The sequence below is a fragment of the Canis aureus genome, chromosome 3 (assembly GCF_053574225.1).
Source record: "Canis aureus isolate CA01 chromosome 3, VMU_Caureus_v.1.0, whole genome shotgun sequence".
In the NCBI taxonomy this organism is placed as follows: Eukaryota; Metazoa; Chordata; class Mammalia; order Carnivora; family Canidae; genus Canis; species Canis aureus.
In genome coordinates, this window is record NC_135613.1 from 79438244 (window position 1) to 79465678 (window position 27435).

Genomic DNA, 27435 nt, shown 5'->3' on the forward strand with positions numbered 1-27435 from the left:
TGCTAAACCACTGAGCCACTCAGAGATCCCCAAGAAATATTTTCTAATTCTTTTAGTGAGGCCAGCATAATGTGCCAGAGTCCTTACAAGAAAGGAAAGTTAAATCAAGCTTGCTCTTTTTGGTAAATATAAATGCAAAATCTTGAACCAAATTTTAACAAACTGAACCCACCAAAAAAACAAGAATATAATGCAGAACAAAGAAGCCAGACACAAAAGAGTATATACATATGATTCGGTTTCTATAAAGTATAAAGAAGACAACAGTAATGTATGTTATTAGAAGTTATCACGATTACCCTTTGAGAAATGATACTTAGGAAGAAGCACTAAGATTTTATTTCTTTTTTTTTAAAGATTTTTGTTTATTCGAGAAAGAGGCAGAGATGTAGGCAGAAGGAGAAGCAGGCTCTTCTCAGGGAGCCTGATGCAGGACTTGATCCCAAGACCCCAGAATCACACCCTGAGCCAAAGGCAGACACTCATCCACTGAGCCACACAGGTGCCCACAACATGATACCATTTGATAGATGAGAACACTGAGCCAAAAGTGACTTGCCTGAAGTCATGCAATTAAAAAAAAAAAAAAAAAAAGAATACTGCTAGGTCTCCAGTGGGAGACTTTTCCCTTTAAATTTGAAAGATCAAATAAATAAATAAATAAATAAATAAATAAATAAATAAATAAATAAATTTGAAAGATCACATTCTTTTCCACTATTCAATACTGCCACCCATCCCCCAGCTTTCTAGAGGACTGATGGAGGCTTTTTTTTTTTTTTAAAGAAAAATATATGGAAATTGTAAATACGTGGCTGAAACATTGTGGGAGAAGACCAGAGGCAGGGGAAAAAATTGAACAGCAAATATAGTTTCTGGGAAAGAGCCTGGGCCCGAGGCAAAAATCATCACAGAGACAAAGAATACTATGGAGCAACAGTCCTAGCTGGGTCTTGGGGGCTCCACTCCCACCCTAACCACAAGATGAGGGCCTTCAACACGTTTAAGCAATCTCCACCCAAATTCCACACCAATTACACGGGGGGCCTGGCTCTACAACCCTCCTTCTCTCCACCACCCCACCAAAAATACTTTATTAATGAGAGGACAGCATAAAGCCACAGGACTGCATCTGCTCGGGGGCAATCCAGAGCGAGCAGCCTGGCACCAGCCCCAGCTGACACCCGACCCTCCTCCAGTGAGGACCCACTAATCTCTGCCTCCCTCTAATTACCAGATGCCTGGCTCAGGGCCTGGCTGGTTATTTAGAGAACCAGGGCCTGCTCCTAGCACAGATCTCTGCAGGGCTGGGGCTGCAGGCGCTGTCCACTCAACCCAGCTGCCTGAAGCTGCCATCTCCATCTCCCCCCACACACCACTGTGCGGGGCCCCTTCCTGCCGCCTCTGCCCCCCGAAGGTCCGCGGCACCATGTCGCTCGCACACACAGCCGCGGAGTACATGCTGTCCGATGCCCTGCTGCCCGACCGCCGAGGCTCCCGCCTCCAAGGACTGCGCCTGGAACTGCCACTGGACCGCATGATCAAGTTCATAACCGTGGGCTTCCCCCTGTTGCTCATGTCCCTGGCATTCGCCCAGGAGTTCTCCTCCGGTAAGTGGCTTCCCAGGCCCAGGGCACGAGACCCCACTTTGCTTTTCACTCTTTGCATAGGCTCTGAAATGAGGCAGCCCCCACACTGTCCAGCTTTCGCAACTTTGGCCTGAGCATCACCCAAGAGGCAGACGATGCATGAGTGTAGGGCACCAGCAGAGCAGAGGCGCCAAAAGCTTGAAAATCATTTCCCAGCTTTTGTAATAAAAATATTTAGTTTTGATCTCAGTATTCATATGTTACATATATTGCATAAAGATGCATTTATGCATCTTTGCAATAAATTAAGCTTTTATTTAGATTTTCACGTGGACGAGAGAGATTGGGGCTCCGTGATCTTTTCAGAATGTAGGACCACTAATGGCCTTAGCCATGCTTTAGACAAGCCTCTCATGGTCTCGGCCTTCACCTACCCTCCCCCTCTAGGGCTTCCGGGTTTGAGGACTTACGTTTAGAGCCTGACACCTCAGAGATGCTAAACAAATCCATTCCTTCTCCACAGACCGTGGCCACACACGCAAACATGAACACACACACACACACACACACACACACACACACACACACACATATCTGGTGTTCCAGGCCCTAGATGGACTCAGCAAATTTCCCACCTCTATTAAAGGGGGACTTCCTGAGAATTGGGATTTCTGGCTTTCTTTTCTGGCTGTGCAATTAGCTTACTATTTCCCAAGGAGCCAGTCAACCTCGCACTGCCTCTTGGGTCACCCCCAAGATGGAGAGGACAACTGGTTCCCCCTTTCTGCCTCTCTCTAGAGAATGATGGCAAAACCAATCTCTCCCTCCAAGCCCACTTTCCTTTCAGCACAGCCTGCTCAGAGACCTCACCACACCCCCCTCCCACCAGGAGTGAGGGGGGCCCCCCATGTCTGGGGGTCCAGGGGGGGCTCTGAGGGGAAAGAGACCACGTCTGAGGCCAGTCAGTGAGCACATGGACAGGCCTGAGCCAAACAGACCTGTGCTGACTCGGGCAGCGCAGCCCCCCGAAACCGGGCCATGGCAAGGAGAAAGGACCTGCCAGATATAGAAATTGGCAGAGCCATGGAGCCAACCCCTGGAAAGCCCAGGGCTGGCTGTCCCCGGGGCCCCCGTTCCTCTGCTCCAAATCCAGGCCGCCTCCAAGCTGTGTTCCCATTCCAGGGCCTCCCATCCGCTGCTTCTCTCCCAGTAACTTCAGCGCCCGGCAGGCTGCCTACGTGGACAGCTCCTGCTGGGACTCGCTCGTTCACCACCAACACGATGAGCTTGGCCAGCACCACATGAAGTCCCTGTGGCCTCACAAGGTAAAGTGGGCCGGGCTCCATCCAGCTGCGGGGTGGCGCCTGGAGCTGCCCAGAGCCACATCCTTTTCTCTCTGGCCCCTTCGCCACCCTGCACCCCTGCTTTTTCATTTTCATCTTTGACTCTCATGTTTCTTCAAGTGTCTGGTGAGCTTTGGCGGCTCACTTTTGTCCAATTGGAAGCTTCATACCTATGAGTGAGGCTGGCTGACCAGCCTTCTGTTTACAGTGAACCCTCTGGGCCAGTTCACTAGGAAAACCTCAAGTATTGGAATGTGTAATCCTTTCTCTTGCGCCGGTTCCAAGAAGAATCACTGGTTCCTTAATCTGTGCAGGGGGGAGGCAGGGTGCAGTCAGTACTAAGCTCCGCTGCCAACCCTCCAGGGTCTCAGCACTCAGTATTCACTCAATTTCCTCGGTTCTCATTGTTGTTCCTCTGCCCCTAATGGACCCCAGTGAAGAAGCTCTTTAATGTTTCCAAGGGGTGAACCACAGGCCTTCCGCCAGGGGATGGAAAGGGCAGTCGCTCGATAAGTGCATGTTACAGAGAAGATCTGTGTGTCTGTTTTGTCAATATCCCTGTTTGCAGCCCCACCTGCCCCCTCATTTTCAGATGTACCTCATATCTGCAATTCCTGAGTCTTTCTGGCTCTGTGGCACAAAAACAGCTTGCCTGGCCTGCCTCAACTCCCCATCCTGCCACGGGCTGCTATTTCCTAGCATGCTACTGCTTTCTGGCTTGCAACATTTTATGGCTCTTGTCTCCTGTTTTCCTTGTCCTTATAGAATAAGGTCTTTTTTTTTTTTTTTTAATCCCTTTATTGTCATTCTCTTGGGGCTTTGTGAGGGAGCAGAAGTCATGTGTGTGTCCAATTCACAATGTTGAATTGGAAGTCACTCCTGACATTTACCAGTTATGACAATTTACAAGGCCTCCAAAGGCCACATGGGTCTGGGACCCAGACAAAACCAGAGACTTAATGGAAAGAGTTCATGGGGGTCTCTGTCACTGGAAGTCTTCAAGCGGGATCCAGATGGCAACAAGGTCAAGATATTGCAGACGAGATTCAAATGTCAGAAAAGAGTCAAACTGTCTGACTGTATCGCCTAAGCGCTCTTTAAACTGATTCTCTGCCTCCACTTCAAACTATTCAAACAGACTCTCTGGGGGTCAAGTTTATTTTCAAGAAATGCTATCTCTTGAAATTAAAAGTGATTTTCTCTAGTGGACTGGCATAGTTTTCCTAACCTGTCTCTGGTGTTTAGTTTAGAAAAAAAACACACAACACCCCGTTTTCTTCTACCTAGCTGCAACCAAATATGCAGCCAAACTCTTTTTCAAACCCTCCTCTAAAACAAAAAGCATCCCTGCTTCAGGAGAAGCTATAGTCAAGTAGTCCTTAAGGGAATAAGCTTAAGGACTACTTACTTCCTTCCTTACTACTACAGACTGCCTACTTCCCGATCCTGCTCACCCACCCACGAGATGTGTAACCCCGTACAGGTCACCTAACCTTCTCATGTTTCCATCTCCTTGTAAGACAGATGTTAATAGCGCCTGCCTGCCAGCATCCTCCTGAAGATCAAATGAAATACGCATGTGAAGCACCTAACACAAATGTAGGTTCAAAACGCCCATCACAAGTAGAGTTTTTACTGTGGGCAAGATAGTGGCTTATCTCAGCAGCAAGTTGTATAGTTGAGGACACACCTCAATGTCAGCTTGTATACATACATAACAGAGGTAGCCCCCAAAGGATCCCAAGACGGTGCCTGCTGGTGTCGTGATGTGACCACAAATGCAGAGATGAAAAGACCACTGCACAGGAGGGGAGGCCGCATAGACGATGCGGGATTGGACCTCCTCATCTCAGCAATGGTGGGATGCCTGGCTGGGCTTGGAAAGCAAACAGACTCCAGATGTCTGGTGATAAGAACTTGGAGCAAAGAGAGGTTGATTAAGAATGAAGACTGAGAATGAAGACACTCTCCCCCAGGATGTGACGCTGTGACCACTGCTGGCTGTGATCTCTGATCTCTGGTTGGCGACCCAGGCTAACATTTGTGGGGGAATAGTGGGGCTCCTGTGTTCTCTGTGTGTGTGTCCCCCTCTCCCCTTCTCTCTCCCTCCTCCCGTCCATCTCCCTCTTTCTGTTCTCCCTGGGGTACTACACATCTACACAGACCCCGGATCTGAGGAGTGGAGCTGGGGAATAGAGATCAACCATCCCTGCTCCTCTGGACTTCACAGCCTGGGCCTGTGGCGGCTCATTCCCCATGCTGCCTCCCCTTTCTGAGGCAGGAAGCAGGGATGAGAGCCCCTCACTCAGAGCCCTCTCTACAAGGCCCCTGCACCCTGGGCCTCCCTCCTCAGCTCACTCTCGCTCCACAGGCCCTCCCCTACTCCCTGCTGGCCCTGGCTGTGGCCATGTACCTACCAGTTCTGCTGTGGCAGTATGCAGCTGCACCAGCCCTCAGCTCAGATCTGCTGTTCATCATCAGTGAACTGGACAAATCCTATAATCGCTCCATCCGCCTGGTGCAGCACATGTTGAAGATCCAGCAGAAGAGCTCAGACCCCCATGTTTTCTGGGATGAGCTGGAGAAGTGAGTTGTCTCCCACCCCTTTCTGAAGGGCTCAGCTGAGCGTTAACATGGTATCATTGCAGGGTCATCTTTGAACCATTCTCTGTACCATCCTTCTCAGGAATCCAAAGTATTTACACAGCATCTCACTAACTCTCCATTATTTCTGTACAGGGAGAACAAGGACTCTTCCTCAGTTTACAGATGAACACCCTGAGTCCCAAAGGGGCTAATCTCTCTAATGTACCACTGCCACATACCATTCCCCTGCTCAGAACCTCCCCCCATGCCTACTAAAAAAGACCCAAATTCTCCCAAGTATTTCTCCAAGGCCCTCTACACACTGTCACCAACCACTTTTTTCACACCTCTGACCACCCAGTGACCTCCCGCTCCACCCAGGCAGTCTCCTCTTCTCCTGACTAACCATTCGTTCGCTTAAGCATTCATGCATCATTTACTGGCATCGCAGGTGCCGTTCTGGGTGCCTGGGATCCATCAGTGTGCGCTGTGTGTGTTGGGGGCGGGGGTGGGGAGGAGACCAAGCTACACCTACCCTTAGGGGGCTCACATTCTATTGAGGGGAAACGGACAACAGGTAAACACAACACATAAGCAAATTATACGGCAGAAGATGAGGGGTATGAAAGGAAAGTAAAGCCAGGTGAGGGGGTCAGGAAAGCTGGGAAGCTGTGGAGTGGGGCAGCTTTAAATAGGGCGGCCAAGGGAGGCCCCATCAAGAGGAGCGCTGAGCTGAGACCTGACACTATTCCGTCTCTCGTGTTTGGGCACATAATTTTTCCTCTGAAAAGAGCTCCTCTCCTGTCTATCTTTCTGAACTCAACCTCTTGAAAACCAACTCTTATACTCTCTGTAAAGGTTTCTGAACACTCCGGCCCATGAGTCACCTCTCTCCTAACTTCTACAACACCGTGGTGTGTACCCATCAATTTAGCCACAAATCAAGCACAATTTTTATTGCCTATTTGCATATCTTATCTGCCATCTTCCCCACAGGCCAGATGGTAAACTTCTTCGGAGCAGAGGCTGGCTTACATGTGCCTGAACACCACAGCTCCCAACCAATGCCTATTATTTATTAGGCATATTTGTTTTTAGCATATTAATTTTTTATAAAATGGAGTGGCCTACAAATCATACACAGAGTATACAGACCGAGAACCAGAATGTGGTTATCTAGACTTCCCAATTCAGTGCTAATTTAATAAACCTATTGCTTCCAAAGGATTCTGTTTCAGCTTCAAGGTTTAGTCTGCTTTGCTGGGCAGAAAGCCAGTGTGACCATTTGTTATTCACTGGTCATTCACTGGGCTGACCACCTTGCACTCAACAGTTGCAGAATTAAGTATACTCACACACCTCTTTAGGGAGAGGAGTGGTTATGCTCAGGGAAGGCAGATTTTCGTGTGAGCCAAGAACGCCACGTTGGATGCACAAATTCCATTACTTTCCCCACGTGGCTCTCTCCAGATGTGGTTCTAAATGGGTCTCTCCTAACCCTGCCTCCTTTCTTCCCCTGCCCAGGGCTCGGAAGGAACGATACTTTGAATTCCCCTTGCTAGAGCGGTACCTGGCATGTAAGCAGCGCTCACATTCCCTAGTGGCTACCTACCTCCTGAGGAACTCCCTCTTGCTCCTCTTTACCTCAGCCATCTACCTGTACCTTGGCCACTTCCACCTGGATGTCTTCTTCCAAGAGGAATTCAGCTGCTCCGTCAAGACAGGGCTGCTAAGTGATGAGACCCACATGCCCCAACTGATCACATGCAGGCTGACCTCTCTGTCAGTTCTGCAAATTGTTAGTCTCTCCAGTATAACAATATACACCCTCTTGGTGCCAGTGATAATATACAACCTCACCCGACTATGTCGGTGGGACAAACGACTCCTATCCATCTACGAGATGCTCCCCGCTTTTGATCTTCTCAGCAGAAAGATGCTGGGATGCCCCATCAATGACCTCAACGTGATCCTTCTTTTCCTCCGAGCCAATATCTCTGAGCTCATCTCTTTCAGCTGGTTGAGCGTCTTATGTGCTTTGAAGGACACGACCACCCAGAAGCACAACATTGACACAGTGGTTGATTTCATGACATTGTTGGCTGGCTTAGAACCCTCAAAACCTAAACATCTCACCCACCAAGTATGTGATGAAAACCCATAGTTAAGAAACCACTGAGCAAGAAATTTTATGGAAAGTAAAAAAAATCTCTTCTTCACAAGCCTCACACACTAATGTACAAAAATATCCACTTTAGAAAAGCTAAGTGTGGATTCAGCTGAATCATACATCCTGGATTATGTTTTGCTAAAGGTGAGAAGATAAAATCAACGCATGAAAACAAATCTGAAAGTTAGAGCTGAAGAGTCAAACTAAAAAATTAGGTCTAGAGCATTCTTTGAAGATAGAAAAGCAAAACTAAAACTAAACTAAAAGTCTAGATATTCTTCGAGGAACGAAAGTTCTAACGGCTACGTATGGAGGCAGGTTCTCCTCGGTATATTTACTGCATGGCCCTTCTAGGATCATACTCAGCTTAACCCAAAGAGCATGTGGGGCAATCTGCCAAGTGAATAAAAATGTGAAATCCCCAGAGATCCTGTGGTGTGGCCTAAATCCTAAGAACTTGCCAGCTTGCTTTGTGGAAGTCATTTACCTTGCCTAGACCCTGTGTGGCCTGCAGAGTAGGCCAGAAGATAACGATGCAGGGACTGGTTATCTGTTCTTGGGGGTTAGGACAGCATAGGACAAGGACAAGGCCATGCATCAGCTGTGGGTGGAGCTAAGGTGGTTTTCATCATCTAAACCAGGGACCCACTTCGCCAAGGGCTGGGATTATGGGTTGTGGTCTCCTTCACAACTCCTAATGGGCCCAGGTGTGCTTCTAATACTCCAGGGGATGCTATACCCCTTCCACTTACAGCCAATCACTGAACAGCCAGTCAATCACTGAACAGCCAGTCACTGAACACTGAGTGCTGTTGAGCCCCTGCCCTCTCTTCTCTGTCTCATTACCCAATCTTAGCTTCTAACTTCCATCCCTGTGTCTGGACCTAATGGAACCTCGATCTGACTTCAATGGCCCTGCTCAGCCCACAATACCATGTGGGTATTTGATATTTCTTTTTAGGACCGCATACTTCTTCAGAGAATTTTGTATTTTCAGGCCTTTTATAGACTTCCTTATATAGGTAAGTAGAAATATTGCATTGCTCCCATGCTTCTCATGATGCTGAGCCTTTGAATATGCTGTCTTGGCTGCCCAAGATGCCCTCCTCCGTTCTTCACTGGCCGGCCACTAGCTCTCCTTCAGAGTCTGCCCAGCCATATTTTCTTCAAGAAGGCTTCCCTGTCTCCTCCCCTGTTCTCTAATTATGTGCTGCCATATTGAATACCTACCTCTGAGATAAAAGCTATTACACTTTATTAATACCGTCCATTTATGTGCCTATCTTTATCCCCTTTAATCAGTTTCCTAAAAGTTGCATCATAGTGGGCACTAAATTAACATTCTTCTGAATAATGACTGAACCTTGCTTGACAATGTTACATTGTTTAGAGTACACAGACCCAGCCCCTAAGTAATCTTGTGTAAGAAAAGCTTTCTGCACAAACATGCACTTCACAACAACTGATGACCAAAAAGCCAAACAACATGGAAGGAATTGTGTAAAATTATGCCATTATTGGAATATTAAGCATCTGTTGGAAATTATGCTTATAAAGCAGTCATAATAACACCACAAAATGACAATAATAATGGTATAACAATGGTAAGCGAACAAATATAATATATACATAACATATATATAACAAATAATATAATAATGGTAAGTGAACAAAAAGGAAACATTGGGGATGCCCGCGTGGCTGAGTGGTTGAGTGTGTGCCTTTGGCTCACGTTGTGATCCCGGGGTCCTGGGATCGAGTCCCACATCGGGCTCCCTGAAGGGAGCCTGCTTCTCCCTCTGCCTGTGTCTCTGCCTTCCTCTCTGTGTGTCTCACAAATAAATAAAATCTTTTTTAAAAAGGCAACATTGTATTATCTAAAATACATAAAAATGCATGAAAGTATTAAATACACATAGTCCCACATTAAAAGTTGCAACATTATGGATTTTTAAAATTCTTCTTCCTACTGTATTTCTTAAATGTCTAAAACTTGTACACATTTCACAAATTGAAAGGAAAGGTTTCTAATGAAGAAAAAAATAATATCTTAACGCAAATTCCACTGAAATCCATTGGCCAGAGCAGCTCGAAAACTAAAGCAATGGTCATGCTTTCCCTTCCACAAGGTAGGATACGGGTATATGAAGGGGAATGGTGAAAATAAAGTCAGATCACAAAGCCTGCAAGGACAAAATACAGCTGGACAGCAAACAAATCATGCAATTGGCAAATAGATTGGGGGGGGGGGGGGACGACAATCTCTTCCTATCACTCAATTTATCTTTTCTCAGGTTCCAAGAACCAGTCTATACTAGCAAAGATAGGATATTGTGTACATTTTGTAGGCTTACATATGCCTGGCAGTTTCGAAAAATAATTCTCGAGTATGTTTGTGAAAATACACTGGCTCCCCGAGGAGTTGCTCTATTAAGACCCTGCTAAGTCCAACAGGGGCAGCTTTCAATACGGAGGGACAAAAAAGAACTTTCATAAGGCTTCTCTGTGTTAAAACCACTTGGTCAGACCCTGTCATTATTTTTACAGTTATGAGAAATGAAATACCTGGATTACCCATTCAAAACCTCTTTTTTTTTTTTTTTGAACTCTGACTTTAAGTTACTTATACCCATTAGCATTACATTCCCCCCCCAACCCACCCCTGTAATCCGTGGAACTTGTTTTAACTAGGTCCATATTTCCCTTTAACTCCACATACAACTCTAGAGGTCTACATCTTGAACCCATAACCGAAATCCTATTTTACATCAGTCAGAACACCTCCCAGCTCACAACCCTCACGGGCTCCCATTATTCCGAGCAGTACAGAGCGTTAAACGGGAAAACCCGCGAGCTCCTCGGCGGCATCGCTGGAATAAGCACGACTACAAGCCTCTTTGCCTTGCAGACCTGAGCCTTTACCGATCAATAGGTCAATACTGCTTCCCATACGATTGTCTACACCCCTTATGTGATGACTTTGGATACCCCTTCGTTACCAAGTTAGCCCTAAATAAACACAGGTTATAGGTGCAGAAACCTATTTTCGGTTTCGTCAGGGAAACATCCAGAGTGCCTACACTTGGTGCTCGTGTTCTTAAAACTGCACGTTTAGCGGGACACGGGGGGGCGGGGCTCGGCGGTGGAGCACGTGACCCTGGGGCGTGACCCTGGGGTCCCGGGATCGAGTCCCACTTCCGGCTCCCCGCGTGGAGCCTGCCTCTCCTTTTCTCACGAATAAATAAAATCTTTTAAAAAGCAACTGTGTGGTTAGACCTTGTCTTTCCTATTAGCGTCTGACCTGAAGGAGCAGAAGCCTTTTTTTTTTTTCCATTCTGGTAAAAACCACGGCCTAATCGGCTCTCAGGAAACCTTTCAGGAGCGGACTGCACCGGGAAGCCCCGCGGTCCGGGTGTGGCCCTTGCGGGGACGGAGCGCGTGAGAGGCCCGCGCCGGGGAGACCGCGGGGTTCGCGGCGCCCCCTCCACACACACACCCGGGCCGGGAAGGCACACAGCCGCCCCGCCGCCGAGACGTTCGCAGCCGCGCCCAACCCAGGCTCGCCGCCCCGGAAGTTATCCGCGGCGCCCTTACATCACTTCCGGGCAGGGCTCACTTCCTCCCCGACGCGGAAGTGCGGGGAGGCCCCGGGGCCGAGGGCGGCGGACGGAGCTTTGGCGCCGCCGTCCGCCTCGGGAACGTTCTGGAAGGCTAGATCCTGGAAGGCCGGGTCCCGGCAGCCCCGACGAGACGAAGCCGGCGCTCCTCGGCCTGGGAGCCGATGCCGGCCGCGCCCGGGAGGCCCCGTAGCGGGGCCGGACCATGAGCCTGCTGGGCGGCCCGGCCTCCTCGCCGCGCGCCCCGCTGCCGTCCAGCAAGGCCAGGATGAAAAAGCTCCCGAAGAAGAGCCAGAACGAGAAGTACCGGCTCAAGTACCTGCGGCTGCGCAAAGCGGCCAAAGCCACCGTGTTTGTGAGTCTGACCGCCGCTCGGCGCTTGTCCGCCTCGACACTCCTCTCCCTCGCGACGCGTCTCCGCACGGCGCTCCCCGGGCGGGGCGGCGGGCACCGCGGTGTCGGCTTGCGCACACCCGCTAGGCCCGCCCGCCGGGCGACCCCGGACGCCTTAGGTCGTTTCCGAGCCCGCTGCCTGCCTTTCGGAGTTGGTGAAGATTGAAGTGAGGAAGGTGGAGTGCTCGGCACCCCGAGGACGTGCCGGGGACTTGGCGGTCCTTGCCCCTCTGGCCTCAACGCTCTGGGAAAGGCGTTGGATTCTCAAGAGGACCCTAGAGGGAGGCACTGAAACCCAAAGAGATGATTTGCCCCGATCACTGGCCCCGGTTTCTCTACCACTTCCACTACAGAGCTTATTCCCAGGCACCCTGAATACACACAACTGACCCCTGCCCCAAGCAGGCCCGGGAAGCTTTCCAGTCATTTACCCCCACCCCCGCCCCCTTTTAATACCTTGAGCCTCTCTAGTGTCTCTGCTTGTTCTTCTGTTGTAGAGGCACTGAGTCTACCGACCGACCGAGCTGGCCTGCAGGCCCCGGTCCGTGTTACGGTTTATCCCGGCTCGCCCAGGCCTGCCTCCGGGCTGGGAAGTCGGGAACCGAGTCCTCAGTCGCGCTTCCCACGTCTGAATCCCCCACCTTACCGTCTCCTCTCCACCAAAAGCTCCAACATTCTCTCAGCTTTTTGGGGGAAGCCTAAGGGAAGGTTTGGAAGTTAAACATTCTTTCCAGAAGCAATCACTTAGCACTTGCTGTGCGCTCTGGAGAGAAATGAAGGAAGTAGAATGAAGAGGACTTGATACTTCATTGGCCATTCCCTTTCTTTTATGCCCTCCCTACATGTCAGCGGTACCTAAGGTCTAGGTTACCAGAAGGAGGTTGGTTCCATCCAGTACTGGAAGCAGGCTTTGTGGAGAGAAGGGGGTGCCGCTTTGAACATTCAGAGTGCGAGGTCTCCCCTGGGGAACATCCAGAGGAGAGTGTGTCCTTTACAGCTCATGCTTGGCAAACAGATTGCATCAGAAAGACAGATTATTCTTGAGTACCCATGAGTAGATTACGAAGTTTAAGAATTTTGCATATTACAGTTGATTTTGTTCTACCCAGGTCTACTCTTTAGGGTTCATGTAGCATGAGATGCTTTGGGTTACATTGGTTTTGTGAGCTCCCCAAGAATCAAGGCACTTGGGAATGGACATTTCTCGTATTTGGAAGGATTAAACTTAAGCCGTATGCCCTTTTCTCTGCCAAAGGCTACCCTAATTAGGGTGATCATATATCTTGGTTTGCCTGGGGCAACCCTAGTTCTACCACACTGTACTGGCAAAATAATTACCAGCATCCCCTTTTCATTCAGACATGTCCCAGTTTTAGTAAGTTATATAATTACCCTGCCCATAGTGGAACTTGACTCTACCTTTAAAAAACTTTTTAAAGTTTTTAAAAGCTGTACATTTTTTTAAAAGTTTGTCTGCAAGGTAGAGTAGCTCACCCAGCAATATAGACTATTTTGATTTGAATTATAGCTCCTCTTGGCGTGCCTGGGTGGCTCAGTTGGTTAAGCATCTGACTCTTGAGCTCAGGGTGGTGAGATTGAGCTCAGTATCGGACTCCTCACTGGGCATGGAGCCTGCTTAGGATTCTCTGCTCTTTCCCTCTCTCGCAGCCCCTTTCCCCACACCCCCCCCCCCCCCGATCTCGTTTGAGCTCTCAAAAAAAAAAGAAAAAGAAAAGAAATACAGCTCCTCTTCCTAGCATAATACTTTGATCTTTTATTCTTTTTATGTGATTTTATGCAAAAATTTTTCTTAAAGGAAAATGCTGCTATTTGTGATGAAATTGCTCGTCTTGAGGAAAAATTTCTTAAAGCAAAAGAAGAAAGACGGTGAGCTGCCTTCATTTTGTGTTCAAAATCACATTTTCAGTGATTGATACAGTGTTACTGTTTTGGGAATTTTTTCCAGTAGAATTTTTGTGCATTATACGACCCATTGACTACTGATCAAGTACAGAGAAACTCACAACCGCTGGTACTGGTTCCCATTTACCCAAGTCATGTTGGACCCTGGGGATGAGACAGCTCCTCTGTTCATCTTTCTGACATGATCCTCTTGCCATATCTAATAAGCTATCTTCTTATAACTCTTCAATTATAAAAGAGAAGGGATAAAAGAAACTGCTTCTCATTCCATAAATACTCAGTATGTACTACTCTATGCAGACCACAGTCTGTATATAAAATATATACATAAGCAGGTCATGGTATGTGCCTTTTGGAAGCATAACACCTTTCAACATCCAGGTAGAGGAACACTCTAGATGCAATAGAGATAAGCTACAGTCCTCTGTATGGCTCCTTGACATATTGTCCTCTGGAGCTTCATTATTCCCTGGGTCCAAGAAGAACTTTATTTTTATGAGTGTGATAATCTTTGTGTATAATTCTGGCTTTTCCAGCACTTGAGTAAAATATTGAACTGATATCAAACAGAAGTTCATACCTCTGCTCCTTTTCCTTCCCAAACTCAGGTATTTGCTAAAGAAGCTCCTCCAGCTTCAGGCTCTAACTGAAGGGGAAGTACAGGCTGCAGCTCCTTCCCACAGCTCCAGTTTGCCCCTGACTTATGGTGTGGCCAGCACTGTGGGAACTATACAGGGAACTGGGTCCATTTCTGGGCCCAGCACTGGGGCTGAGGAACCATTTGGGAAGAAATCCAAGAAGGAGAAAAAAGAAAAAGGCAAAGAGAACAACAAACTGGAAGGTACCTTGGGGAGAGGATATCAGTTGCCCCAGTGGCCCAATGACTGTTGACAAAGAACTGGTACTAACATGACCACAGATATACTCAAACTCTCATCTGGTCCTTAAGCAGCTCTCCTAGCCCTCAGAAAGCAAGTATATCAGAGCTACTTTGGGTGAAGGAATTCTAGACAGACCTGGCTAAATATGAAGAGAGCAGGCTAAGGGCCTCCCCCCTGCTCCCACACTTCCAGGTCTCTGGGATGCCTTCAGTCTTTCCTAGAGGCAGGGAAATGGGCTAGGTGGCCTCTTGAGCACACGGATGGCTTGGGAAATTTCTGATCTGTTAAATAAAGTAAGAGGCCTTAAAAAGTCCCAGCCTTTTAGGTCCTCAGCACTAATGTTAAAATTAGCCACTGCCAGGTGGGTGGGTTAGAAAGATACTCTGGGCTTTTGGGGAAAAGCCCCCTGTGCCCATTCAGGGAGTATATAGAACCAGGATTGGCTTATGGCTCTTAGCATTCACGTGTCAATTTTTCCCTTCCCCTGAGCATTGGGAGGGACCTAAAGTGGGTGACCCCAGATTTGCGTTTCAGTTCTGAAGAAAACATCCAAGAAAAAGAAAATGGAGGGAGGTGCTCGCAAGCTGGTTCAGCCCATTGCCCTGGATCCCTCAGGACGGCCTGTGTTCCCCATCGGACTGGGGGGTCTAACAGTATATAGCCTGGGGGAGGTGAGTGAGACCAGCGATACATAGAGAGGAGAATCAGAAATACGGGAATGGGGTTGAGCCTTCCCTCCCCGTTCCCATTAGCCGGAGTCCCTTGCTGATCCAGACCAACCCCAGAAAACCTCCAGTCCCTAGGAAACCAGGTCAGTTTTGTCTACTGCCCAGCCTACACACTTTCTCTCTGTGATTCAAGTCATTCTTTGCAACCCCAAAATGGTCTCAAGGGCTACTACACACAGTACACTGGACTTCTGAATTCTCCAGCGACCTTAGTCGCAGATTCGGGGAATCTCTCTTCTAGATCATCACCGACCGACCTGGCTTCCATGATGAGAGTGCCATCTACCCTGTGGGCTACTGCAGTACTCGGATATATGCCAGCGTGAAGTGCCCAGACCAAAAGTGTCTGTATACCTGTCAGATCAAGGATGGTGGCATGCAGCCTCAGGTACCCACTCTCCTTATGACCGCTGTTTTTCTTTTCTTTGTTTTTATGTTTTTTTGGGTTTTTTTTTTTTTTTTTTGAGAACCTTCTCTGTGACAGCCACTTATGGGTATTACCTGTTTTGACACTTAAGCACATACCGTACAGTCACCATTTGAGTAACCCCAAGATGCAGAAAAGCGATTAGCTCTAAATCAGACATTTGCTAATAAGTGCTTGAGCTGGTATTCGGATCTATATCTGTCTGGCTCTCATAGTGACGACCTTTCCTTTGAACCCTGCTGCTTGTACTGTTGCTATGGTAACTGTGTGAGGCTAAACAAGCCTATATACAGGAAAGACTAATTTGATACTCTGCCATTTCAGAGGACCAGGATGAGGGTAGCAAAGATGGGGGTGTACCTATTAGTTTCTGGTTGCACACGCTCTTAAGGACCTGGAAGATGTGAACCTTAGTTTTGTAAATACCTTTGTTCATCCTTCCCACTGCTACCAATTCAAGGCAGCTGATTTTCCCCACCCATCACCTCTGATCATTAGGAAAAAAATAGACCATTTTCAAAGCTCCAGGCTTCAATGTCTGATGTTACAGATCACCAGAAAGTTGGATGGAAGGAAGTAAAGGCAAGGAGGGGAACCTTTGAGCAGAAGCTGAGAGTCAGCCTGATGCATGTGGATAATACTGCAGCGCGCCTCTCCTGGTTAGAGCGTTGTTAGATACAGGTGACTGTTTAGATGACCTGGCCACTGCAGGAGTTCTGTTTAGAAAGTATTCTAACAGAAAGACTCCTTGTAGCAATAGCCCATATTTATAACAAATTTATAAATTCACTGCAAATGTAATCAAAATTCTAATAAGATTGTAATGGATATTGACAAGCTGATTCTTAATTTCCTCAAAGACAAACTGCTGAAATATTTCTGAAAAGAAAAGTTTGTAGGATTTTAAGTATTCCCCCCCCCTTTTATTTTTAAAGCTTATTAACCTCTCTAGACATTATTTTCAGGTACATCATGAAATTTAGTTCTTTCTTTTTCCAACTAACATGAAGTAATCTCTAGTGTGCATATAATGCATATAATATTTCAGTATGCTTCCAGATGATTCTTTTTCATCTCTGTAAATGCTAACAGGACTTTTAATTACTTTAGCTTTATAGAATGTTTCATACTATATGTTAACAGAAATATAGAAAAATATTTTTATAATCTTAAAGTGAAGTGAAAGCTTTTCTTTAGTAGGGCATGAAATGTAGACGTCATAAAGGAAAATAGTAACATATTTGACCATTAAAAATATAATGAATGACAAAAGACCTGATAAGTTAAATTAAAACTCAAGCAAAAAAACAGGAAGAAAATATATAACTGTGGATTAATATCCAGATAAAGTGTTCCTCTGGTAAAATGCAAAAAGCAATCAGAACAGGTATTTCATAGAAACAGTGCAGATGGTTGGGTTGGTAAGAACAGACCTCATTAACAATTAGGGAAATATAAATAAAAAGGCCCTATTTGGGGACGCCTGGGTGGCTTAGCAGTTGAGCCTCCGCGTTTGGCTCAGGGTGTGATCCCAGAGTCCTGCGATCGAGTCCCATATCAGGCTCTTTGCATGAGGCCTGCTTCTCCCTCTGCCTATGTCTCTGCCTCTCTCTCTGTGTCTCTCATGAGTAAATAAATAAAATCTTTTTTTTTTTTAAAGGTTCTATTTTTCTCCTAGGCAAACAAGAGAGAGATTCATAATATTTAGTGTTGGCCAGGATATAGGAAAACAAGTATGCATTAGTACAAGTGAAAATTTTCAGTCTTTTGGAAGGCTATACTGACAAATTTAATATGTGTGTCCTTTGACCCAGAATACTGCTAAGTATTCAAGTATTTCCTAGAGAAATGTGCAAATGCTAGTAAAAGAGTTAATATATGTTATATAACTTAACTGTACATAATGGCATGTATGCAATGGCAAGAAAATAGGAATAGCTGAAATATGCATCAGTAGGAGAATAGATAAAAATTAAGATTTATCCACCTCGTGTATATTATGTAGCAGTTAAAAGAATGAAGTAGAGTTATACATACAAACAGGGAAAGCTCTCCAAGACCAAAATAGTAGATTGTGGACTTTTATTTGCTCTTTGTCCAAAATAGTATAGTGCATACAGTATAAAAGATTGGCATCAAAGTGACCAATACCAAACAAGAGAGCAGCCCTGGAATAACCAAAGAAAACTGTCTGTGTTTTTTTCATGCATGGCTGAGAAGTAGACACAAACCATTAAGTGTCTTCAGTTTGCAGGGTAGGTCATTGGTTGAAGTAACAAAACTGCTGACTAAAACTCACAAGATAATGATTATTGACAAAACTGAAAGAGCTCTAAAGGGACACCCAGGTGGCTCAGTGGTTGAGTGTCTGCCTTTGGCTCAGGGCATGATCCCGAGGTCCTGGGATCGAGTCCTGCTTCAGGCTCCCCATGGGAGCCTGCTTCTCCCTCTGCCTGTGTCTCTGCAATTCTCTCTGTGTGTCTCTCATGAATAAATAAATAAAATCTTAAAAAAAGAAAGAAAGAGCTCTAAGATTTGACACAGTAAAATTGAAGTGAAAACTGCAGAAGAAAACTAACAGCCGCAAAAACCATACTCAGGAGACTAGATTTGGGATTCTAAAAAATGATTAATAATGCACATGATAGTTTGAAAATATACAGAAAAGAAATTAATTCTGTTTGGAATAATTTGGTTAAAGTAAACATTTTTTAAAAACTAGGTACTGTTTTGGTTTTCCTTTGGTTTTTCTTAAGTTTTAATTTAAATTTCAGTTAACATACACTGTGATGTTAGTTTCAGGAGTAGAATGTAGTGATTCATCAGTTCCATGAAGTACCCAGTGCTCCTCACAAGTGCCCCTCTGACTCCCCATCCCCCATCTAGCCCACCCCTTGCCTGCATCCCTCTAGCAGCCCTCTTTGTTCCCTCTAGTTAAGAGTCGGTTCTATGATTTGCCTTTCTTTATTTCACCCTGTGTTCATCTGTTCTATTTCTTAAATTCCAGGTATGAGTGAAATCATGTTATTTGTCTTTCTCTGACTTCTTTCACTTAGTATGATACATTGTAGCTCTGTCCGTGTAATTGCAAATGGCAAGAGTTTATTCTTTTTCTTTATCCATCAGTCTCTGGACATTTAGGCTCTTTCCATAATTTGGCTATTGTTGATAATGCTGCTATAAATATCAGTGTATTTATACCTTTAAATCACTATGTTTTGTATCCTTTGCGTGAATACCTAGTAGTGTAATTGCTGGGTCACAGGGTAGTTCTTTTTTTTTTTTTTTTTTTTTAACTTTTTGAAGAAACTCTGTACTGTTTTCTGTTGTTTCCTGTGTTGTTAATTTTAAAAGCTATTCTGACGGGTGTAAAGTGATATCTTATTGTAGTTTTGACTTGTATGTCCCTAAATGATGAGTGATATTGAGCATCTTTTCATGTCTGTTAGCCATCTGTATTTTTCTTTGGGAAAATGGATACTGTTTAACCAAACTTTATAGATCACTAGTCAAGGAACTTAATTGGCTAAGAACTTGTTACAGAAATATTTTCTTCACAAAAATTCATAAAACTTGTAGAAAACTGGTCAAGGAGTTAAGATGGCTAGAAAATATATGTTATAAAAATACTTCCTTGGCAGAAATTCCTCAGTATTAGTATAGTTTTGATTAAAGGGTTTATATATATTTGTGTGTATTTATATATATATATAAAAATTATGTGTGTGTGTGTATATATATATATACACACACACACACACACACACACACACACACACTCTCAAGGAATTTTGCAATTCAAAAAATAAATGATGGTTGCAAGAAAAAATGGCCTGTGTTCCTCCTAAACATTAGAGTTAACCTAAGATTACATGATGTTATTTGATCTCATATATTTCTAAAATACCATTTGTGGGGCATCTGGGTGGCTCAGTCAGTTGAGCATCCAACTGTTGATTTTGGCTCAGGTCATGATCTCAGGGTCATGAGATGGAGCCCTGAGTCAGGCTCCCCCTCAGCAAGGAGTCTGCTTCTCTTTCTCTCTCTCCTTCTGCCTCTCCCCCCACTGATTCTTTCTCTCTCTAATAAACCTTTAAAAATAAAAAAGTAGGGGGGCCTGGCTGGCTCAGTCACTTAGTGTCTGCCTTCTGCTCAGGTCATGATCTCAGGTCCTGAGATTGAGCCTCGCATCGGGCTGCATGCTCGTGGGGAGCCTGCTTCTCCCTCTCCCTCTGCCTCCTACTTCCCTGCTTGTGTTCTCTCTCTGTCTGTCAAATAATGTCTTTTTTAAAAAATAAAAAATAAAAATCATTTGTACTTACAGATATAAGTAAGTGGATAGGAAAGGTAGTAACAAATTAAGTGTTGACTTGTGGAGAGCAGTCAAGTAAGGTGTATTGCACCAAAACAATCAAAGGACTTTGTTTTCTTGGACTGAATTTTTAACAGCCCTCTAGGAAATTGTGCCCACCTTCTAGTATCATATACATCAGCTTCAAGATCTAGAGTGAAGTAGTAGTTGTAGGAGTAATAGGTCTTTCTACTATTTCCTCCTTCATGGTTGATCTCATTGCCCTTTGGTCTTTCTCAGTTTGAAATTGTTCCTGAAGATGACCCTCAGAATGCCATTGTCACGTCTTCTGCAGATGCCTGTCACGCAGAACTGCTCAAGACCATAAGTGCTGCTATGTAAGTTGAAACTCGAAGACAGTCTGAATAGATCACTTGTAGAGTGAGACTTTGTTTTAAATGTACGGAAATCCTATATTTATAGAGCGCTCTCCTGTATCCTTTAGATTTCTTACCAGAAATCCTTTGGATTTCTCCAGAGTATCCAAGTCAAGAAAGTTTGTTCTCTGCACTCATACCCACATTCCATTCCTGAACCTTTCTCATCTCCCTCTAAACTTTTAAACTACAAATCCTCCCTTTCCTTTTTAGGGGAAAACTAATGCCCAACCTGCTTCCATCTGGAGCTGACTTTTTTGGGTTTTCTCATCCAACTATTCACAACTTGATCCAGAGTTGTCCAGGAGCTCGAAAATGCATCAAGTAAGTGTGGTCAAATCCATTCCCTTGAGAGAAGTCCTGTGATGAGTGGGTCAGGGACCTAAGCTGACAGTTACTGCGTTGCTTATTCTTACACTTACTGAGCTGCTTCTATGTGCAAAGCATGCTTGCTCCCAGCCGGCGCACCTCAGTATTAGTCCCCTTGGCCTCAAGTGAACAGGAGCCAGTACCCCACTGTACTTGAATTACCATTTTCTGTGAGTACCATGAGAGCAGAAGGGTTGGGATGTCTTGCAGAATGACATGTCCCTAAAGGCACCTGTCTTCTCTAAGTTTCTTTGTTAATATGATTTTTAGATATATCTACGGGAGGAAATACCTGATCTGGAAGTAAGAACAGGTCGTTACAACTAACAGACAGCTCTTGATAACGATACCCTTTGATCTCGCAGTTACCAGTGGGTGAAATTTGATGTGTGGAGACCTGGAGATGGGCTGCCGCCCCAAGGACTGCCAGAGGATGATCCAACTATAAGCTTCGAAGCCTTTCACAGACAGGCATTTGGTGAAGATCATGTTGATCCCATCCTGCAAGGTAGCTTCATTTTACCTTTCCGGCTTGAAAATTGTTTTTAGGCCGCCCCCTGCTCTCCAGAGTTGACTAATCCAGATAGCTGGCCAGTAAGTGATAGAAACTTCCACCGCCCCAACGGCAGAGTCCCAGGCTCAAGGATGGGCTGCCCCACCAAGCTCTCCAGCAGTGCTGGCGGCAGTCACAGGGAGCAGCTGCCATCAGGCTAAGGCAGGGCCCCCGGAGAAGTTCAGCTTTCTCATTTTCTAACCTAAATACGACCACATGGAGCTCCAGGGGAGCGTTCACGGTGCAGGACTAAAATTTCAAATGAAGTGAAGGGGACCAGGTCATGGCCTTGGTCCCACCTATGGTCAGTGGATTCCCGGCCACAGAAGCGTGGAATGATCAGGGAGTCTGGCACTGAGTCATAAAGGGAGAGTCCTGGACTGGAAATAATAGAATTAAAATTCTCACTCTCTAACATATAACCCTAGCCAAGTCACTTACTCTGTTTTGGCCACGATTTTCTTACAAAGTTCTGTCCTGTCTTAACAGACGAGGGCAAAATTCAGCTGGCAGATTTGTAAGGGTCTTAGGAATTGTAAGGACGTACTACATGCGTCTGATCAGTCCCCTGAGATTCCCAGGCAGCAGTGGAACTGAAGGAATGTTCTTCTCCAGGATCCTTGGACCTTCCAGAGCTTCAGCCCACACCCTTCGTGTCCTCTTACCAGCCCATGTTCCTGGCACACGAACCCCTGGCGGACACTCACCTACAGCACCTGAACTCTCTGTCACAGTGTAGCCCAACGCAGTCTTCAGACTGACCAGGAAGGGGTCATGTCCCACATCATTTAACTTAAGACTCCAAATGTGGAAGAAGACAGCAGTTCGGGAATGAAGGAGACAATTAACACATTGTCATGGACATTCCTGTGCCGACAGTATTCCCCGGGAAAAACTGCAGCTGCTTTATTTTTAGCAATAAATTTCTCTTTACAAATCTGCTTATTTTCATCTTCTTATAATCGGGATTTTTTTTTTTTTTTTTGCTTAGCTCTGCCTGAGGTAGAGTAAACTTAAGTGTTCTATAAGCCAGAGTGCGAGAAGGCTGCGGACTCAGAAGGGAGAGGCGGGAGTCTAACAGCCCTCCACCCGGATTCTGACCCTAGCTCCAGGAACGACGGCCCAGCCCCTGCCACCCAAGCACCTGCTTTATTTTCACGTCCGTACGATCCCAGTCCAGTGCTGCTTATCCCCAAGCTGGAGAGGCCCGGCCAAGGCACACCGTTCATCTTTATCATCACACGTCATCCTTCAAGGGAATCAGAAAGTCCTCTGTAATCCTGTCTCTCCCCTTTGCCATTCCTTATCTGAGAACATGCTTGTAGCCGAATACCTTGAGTCCACACAATACCAGATCCAGCGTGATGGGGGGGGGGGGCGGCTCCCATCCTGCAGGGCAGACTCGCCCGGTCACTTCACTAGCCGGGCAGTAACATGACTGGTGTTCTATGCAACCGAATGTGCTGGCCCTGCTTAGGGCACTGAGGGAGAGGCTTACCACCTCGCCTGACCCGGACCACTGGCAGTACCACGTGGGCTGTGGGCTGCCCTCGCTGTCCGTCCTACCAGGTACCAGGGCCAGATGGAAGGAAGCAACGGAAGGACCCCCCCCCCCAGAGGGGGAAGAACGGGGAAAGAGTGGTGACAGTTGTCACTGCGCTGCAGTTCCTAACTGCTGACTGGGGACAACAAGGGGGTTCTTGTTTCCTAGGAGTAGGTGCATCAGCGGAGGGAGGGGGCAGACAGCCACACTGGCCACGGAAATACCAGAAACGAAAGTAACTGCTATTAACTTTCTGACTCTTAACTATAGACTTTTTATAAGTTTGTGTAGCTTTTACAGTACAAAAAAGTAAATAAAATTTGGATAACAGCAAACCTGGGGTATAAAAGGGATTACTCAAAGCTGTTAATGCTTCCATGTTTTCCTTTGTTTGCTGTGTATGTTGGCTAGACACGTGCACTTCCACAGAATGGATACCTGCTGCTTTTACCATACAGCAGATATACTGTATTACATACAGTCTGAGTAAGACACATAAAGGTGAGCCTCCTTTTAAGAAAGACATTTAAAAAATTTTTAAATAAGTTATTGTGCTGTTTGCTTTGATAAGAGTATTTACTTTTTAGCTTTCCTAGAAGAGTGGTTTTCAAACTAGAGATCCCAACCCATTGGTTTTTCCTAAACAGGGAGTTAAGACCTCTATTTTTTCAATTAAATAAAACACTTAGAACTTAGTAGAATGCATCACATGCCAAAATGTTGAAACTTGTATGTGTATGTGTATTTACATTAAAAAATCACATGCATCCATATGAAGGGGGTACATGAAATAAATGTAAAACCTTTTTTCTACAGGTCATTTTAAAAAACTTGAACCCTCCCCCCAGTATACTTAACACATCTTTTCATCTCTTGGATTGTTAGAGATTCAAATCTGACAATATCCAGTGTCAGTGGGATTGAGGCTAAATGGCACCATAGCTTAGTGGGTCTGTAAACCATTGGACCCTTCAGGAGAGTTAAGCTGCAGTTATCAAAATGTTAAACGTATTTATCCTTAAAACTGTTACTCCACATTAAGGATCCTGAGGAGGTAAGCAGACTATGATGTTTGCCTGTAACATTCATCACAGTATTCATTTTAGCAGGGAAAAATTGGAAAAAAAATCTCTATGTCAACTAATGGAAAATTGGTTAAAGTATGGGGCTCCCGCAAACTGAAACACTTAATCTAACTGAATAATATTCAGTTTACGTAGGAAAATTATTTTGCTTGAGTAAGTAAAAAACCGATTATAAAATGATACAACGTGTAGTGTGTAAATATAACCCAAGCAAATCAAGTGAATGTTTACCAAAATATTAAATGTTTTTTGCCAAATGGTGAATTTTGGGGTGATTTTTACTTGTTTATACTTTTTGTTAGTGTCCAAATCTACAATAATTGTAAATTCATTTTTTGAATGCTAAAAAGTTAAATTATTCAGCCATTAAAAATGAAGTTTCACATGACTTTTAATTTACCTACTACCTAAAGCTAATTTTTCCCCTTGTTGCACAGGTTACTGGGGGTGAAAGGAGCCTGGGCATTGGGTTCCTGACCATGCCGAGCCACCTGAAAATTAGAACAGCCCATGTGTGCATGTGTGTCGGCAGAGAGGAGGGTAGATTTACTTTTTCTCAGGAGTTCGTTCCTAGGTTCGTGGTTCCCCTCAGGTCAGATGCATATGAGGTCAAAGAATGGGTGTTGGGAGTTAGTTGTACACTAGGAAGTCCTCAGAGGAGCCAAAGTTCCTTGCAGACTGTATATTTGTGCTGGTGTTTTACTAGATAAATCCTGGCACTGACAGAGCTGGTCCTGATGCTCAGAGCTACACTTGGGCCCTTTGGGGTCAGGTGCGTGCTTATTGCTTTCGTTCTTTTCTCCCATTAAGGGAGTGGAAGCTACTCCGGCTTCAAAGAACAATTTACAAACCTGTTCCTAACCCAGTTTTGATGGGCCATAAATGTATACATGCCACTAATGATGATACTTTTATTTCCAAATTCCAATAGATGACACAAATATCAGGTGCAGTTAGCGTTTTTAATCAACCAATAAACAGCAGTATGAGTAACAGTACACACACAGAGCCCACTTTCACATTTGTCCCATCTGGATTATTTTTCTAAATGCTTATCGTGTAGCTTTATTTTCAGCCTCTTTTTTCTTCTATCTGGGTTATCCTTTTTTTTTTTTTTAAGATTTTATTTATTTATTCATAGAGACACAGAAAGAGGGGGGCGCAGAGACACAGGCAGAGGGAGAAGCAGGCTCCATGCAGGGAGCCCGACGTGGGACTCGATCCCAGGTATCCAGGATCACACCCCGGGCTGCAAGTGGCGCTAAACCGCTAAGCCACCAGGGTTGCCCTGGGTTATCCTTTTTATAGGTAAACCTCTTACCTCAGATTTCTACTGAGCCTACTTGCCCCTCCATGACCTCTGTTTTCACGTTGTCCAGAGCCAGTACGTCCCTCTTTCTCCTGACCCCTTTAGGCAGCCCCTATGCACCTCACCAAATGCCTGTGTGCAGTGCTGGCTGGTTTCAAACACTCAAGAACTGTTTTTGGCTGGAGAGAGAACACAAGTAAGGCTAGAAAGATTTCAGTTCCACATAAGGAAAAACTTAGGAAGTTTAGAAACTTCATACAGAGATTCAGTAACCACTTGCCAGGTTTCGTAAAGAACACATTAGTATGAGCTGGCCCACGTGGCCTTGAAGTTCCTTCCAACCATGAGTTTCCACAATTCTGGACATAAGGGGGCAACTGTGTGACAGGTCACACTCCCCACAGGGAAGTGAATGACACAGGTTCCATTTGTTTGTAGCTGGGAATTAGTCCAGTAAGACACTAGGCTGATTAGGGGACAAAAGGCAAGCATCTCGTTTGCCTGCCAGTACTGGCTCATCTCATAATCAGAATACAGAAACAGCCATTTGCTAGCAGGGAGCTGCCCAGTGCTTTTCTCTTAGTTGCCTTTAAAAGCAACAGTCATCACTTCAACACCAAAAATCCAAATCTAAAGGACCCACACTTAAGTTCAATATATGATCAGCTGAGTGAAGTCAGTCAGTCGGAGAAGGACAAACATTATATGTTCTTATTCATTTGGAGAATATAAATAATAGTGGAAGGGAATATAAGGGAAGGGAGAAGAAATGTGTGGGAAATATCAGAAAGGGAGACAGAACATAAAGATTCCTAATTCTGGGAAACGAACTAGGGATGGTAGAAGGGGAGGAGGGCGGGGGGGGGGGGTGGGAGTGAATGGGTGATGGGCACTGGGGGTTATTCTGTATGTTGGTAAATTGAACACCAATAAAAAATAAATTTAAAAAATACATATATATGATCATATGCCACTAAGTCAATTAGCAAGCTTGCTGTGCTCTCCAGGACTAGTTGGTCATGAAAGCAATGAAGGGAGGCGCTGGCAGGGTGCTGCTGGGATGGTAGATGGGGCACTGCTTATATTCACAAGGCCATGTGGCCCAGGCATAGCGAACAGCAGCCAGAGTGCCATGACAAGAACCGGTACTCAGAGTCAGAGTCTGAGCCGAGAAAGCATCCATGGGAGCCGGGAGCCACTTGCACTGATGATCGCTGCAACATGAGATCTAAAGAGAGAATCATAAAGTCAGGATGGTTAAGTCAGGATAATTCCAAGAGATTGGGAACTGCCCATTAGACAGACTAGAAGGGAGAGAAGGAGCCACTCTTAGTCATGGATCCATTTCCTACAATAACCAGAACAAACCTGAGTCCAGGTTGGGTTTGGTCAACATAGCCATAGTGTGATGATAAATGTTCGTGTGATAAAATAAATTAATAAAACACTGAATTACTGAGGGAGACAAGGAACCATAATCACATAGAGCATTTAGAGAAGGTTCCCCTGAACAACCTTGCTGTGATCCTTCTGACCAGTTGGCAAAGCAGGTAGGACCTGAGCCAGTGGAGCCATCCAGCTGCTGCTACCACCCTGGCACTCCCAAGGGAGCCAGGCAATGAGGAAGGGGCACAAAGGAACCTTGGATAATTCACCTTTCTCCAAACAGAAAGCAATCCACTGAAGGGGACATAAATTATCCAGTACCCACAGGTTAAATTCTATCCTGCTCCCAACTCTGATTCTAAGTCCAGATGACGGGCAGATGGCCAGCAGCTGACTACAGAGAATGAGCTCAGTATGTATACTTCTGGGGAGCTGGAATGACCTAAAACCCGGTGTCCTAAGCTCAATGGGGTAAGTGCTGCCCAAGCACCTGAGGCCAGTGGATATTGTAGCTGGGACTCCAGAGGAGGAGCACCCTAGGTAAACTCATGTACAATTAAAGCGTGTCTTCAATATTCATTCATTCCTTCCGGTGACCTCTTTCCTCCCCCCGCCCCCAACTCCCCCTGCAGCCTGATGGCCTCATGGTCCCCAGAGACAGTCATCTGCATGTTCCATGAGTAATGCCTCCAGCTGCACCTCAACTTTGGAAGACCCCTACATAAGCTCTGTAATTATTAGCTCTACTTCCACAGTAGAATGACCCTCGCAAGGTACGAGAAGAAAGTAGTTCCATTACATTAAT

General features: G+C 45.6%; 3 protein-coding genes and 1 long non-coding RNA gene across 8 annotated transcripts in view; 2 read left to right on the forward strand and 2 right to left on the reverse strand.

The window, feature by feature from the left end:
• Positions 1-746: 746 nt before the first annotated feature.
• Positions 747-11865, reverse strand: LOC144311460 (uncharacterized). Its single transcript, XR_013377055.1, has 4 exons — positions 7131-11865; positions 5350-5663; positions 2160-4848; positions 747-2104 (listed from the first exon to the last, which is right to left on the reverse strand). It is a non-coding gene; the product is annotated as an uncharacterized LOC144311460 (long non-coding RNA).
• Positions 1313-8865, forward strand: PANX3 (pannexin 3). The gene is made up of 4 exons (XM_077893980.1): positions 1313-1610; positions 2772-2914; positions 5304-5518; positions 7043-8865. Exons 1-4 carry the CDS (start codon positions 1430-1432, stop codon positions 7680-7682), a joined length of 1179 nt encoding a protein of 392 aa, XP_077750106.1. The 5' UTR covers positions 1313-1429; the 3' UTR covers positions 7683-8865.
• TBRG1 (transforming growth factor beta regulator 1) lies at positions 11301-22244 on the forward strand. 2 transcript variants are annotated; one of them, XM_077893973.1, is made up of 9 exons: positions 11301-11660; positions 13515-13585; positions 14230-14462; positions 15037-15173; positions 15472-15618; positions 20249-20346; positions 20599-20709; positions 21120-21262; positions 21797-21935. In XM_077893973.1, exons 1-9 carry the CDS (start codon positions 11511-11513, stop codon positions 21826-21828), a joined length of 1122 nt encoding a protein of 373 aa, XP_077750099.1. In that variant the 5' UTR covers positions 11301-11510; the 3' UTR covers positions 21829-21935. The 2 variants fall into 2 exon arrangements, with proteins under 2 accessions (XP_077750099.1, XP_077750098.1); XM_077893972.1 differs by having other exon boundaries at positions 11303-11660; positions 21923-22244.
• A 2634-nt stretch (positions 22245-24878) lies between these two features.
• SIAE (sialic acid acetylesterase) overlaps positions 24879-27435 on the reverse strand; it is a 51500-nt gene continuing 48943 nt past the window's right edge. For all 4 annotated transcript variants that reach the window (XM_077893969.1, XM_077893970.1, XM_077893968.1 and 1 more), the window contains exon 10: positions 24879-26472. In XM_077893969.1, coding sequence (XP_077750095.1) covers positions 26254-26472 — 219 coding nt within the window. In that variant the 3' untranslated portion in view covers positions 24879-26253. The remainder of the gene's footprint in view (positions 26473-27435) is intronic.

Coding starts and splice junctions, on each gene's coding strand:
- PANX3 (XM_077893980.1), top strand. CDS start 1,430: ATGTCGCTCGCACACACAGCCGCGGAGTACATGCTGTCCGATGCCCTG. Junction 2,915..5,303: donor AGTCCCTGTGGCCTCACAAG/GTAAAGTGGGCC, acceptor CTCGCTCCACAG/GCCCTCCCCTACTCCCTGCT. Junction 5,519..7,042: donor TTCTGGGATGAGCTGGAGAA/GTGAGTTGTCTC, acceptor TCCCCTGCCCAG/GGCTCGGAAGGAACGATACT.
- TBRG1 (XM_077893972.1), top strand. CDS start 11,511: ATGAGCCTGCTGGGCGGCCCGGCCTCCTCGCCGCGCGCCCCGCTGCCG. Junction 14,463..15,036: donor AGAGAACAACAAACTGGAAG/GTACCTTGGGGA, acceptor TTTGCGTTTCAG/TTCTGAAGAAAACATCCAAG. Junction 15,619..20,248: donor ATGGTGGCATGCAGCCTCAG/GTACCCACTCTC, acceptor GGTCTTTCTCAG/TTTGAAATTGTTCCTGAAGA.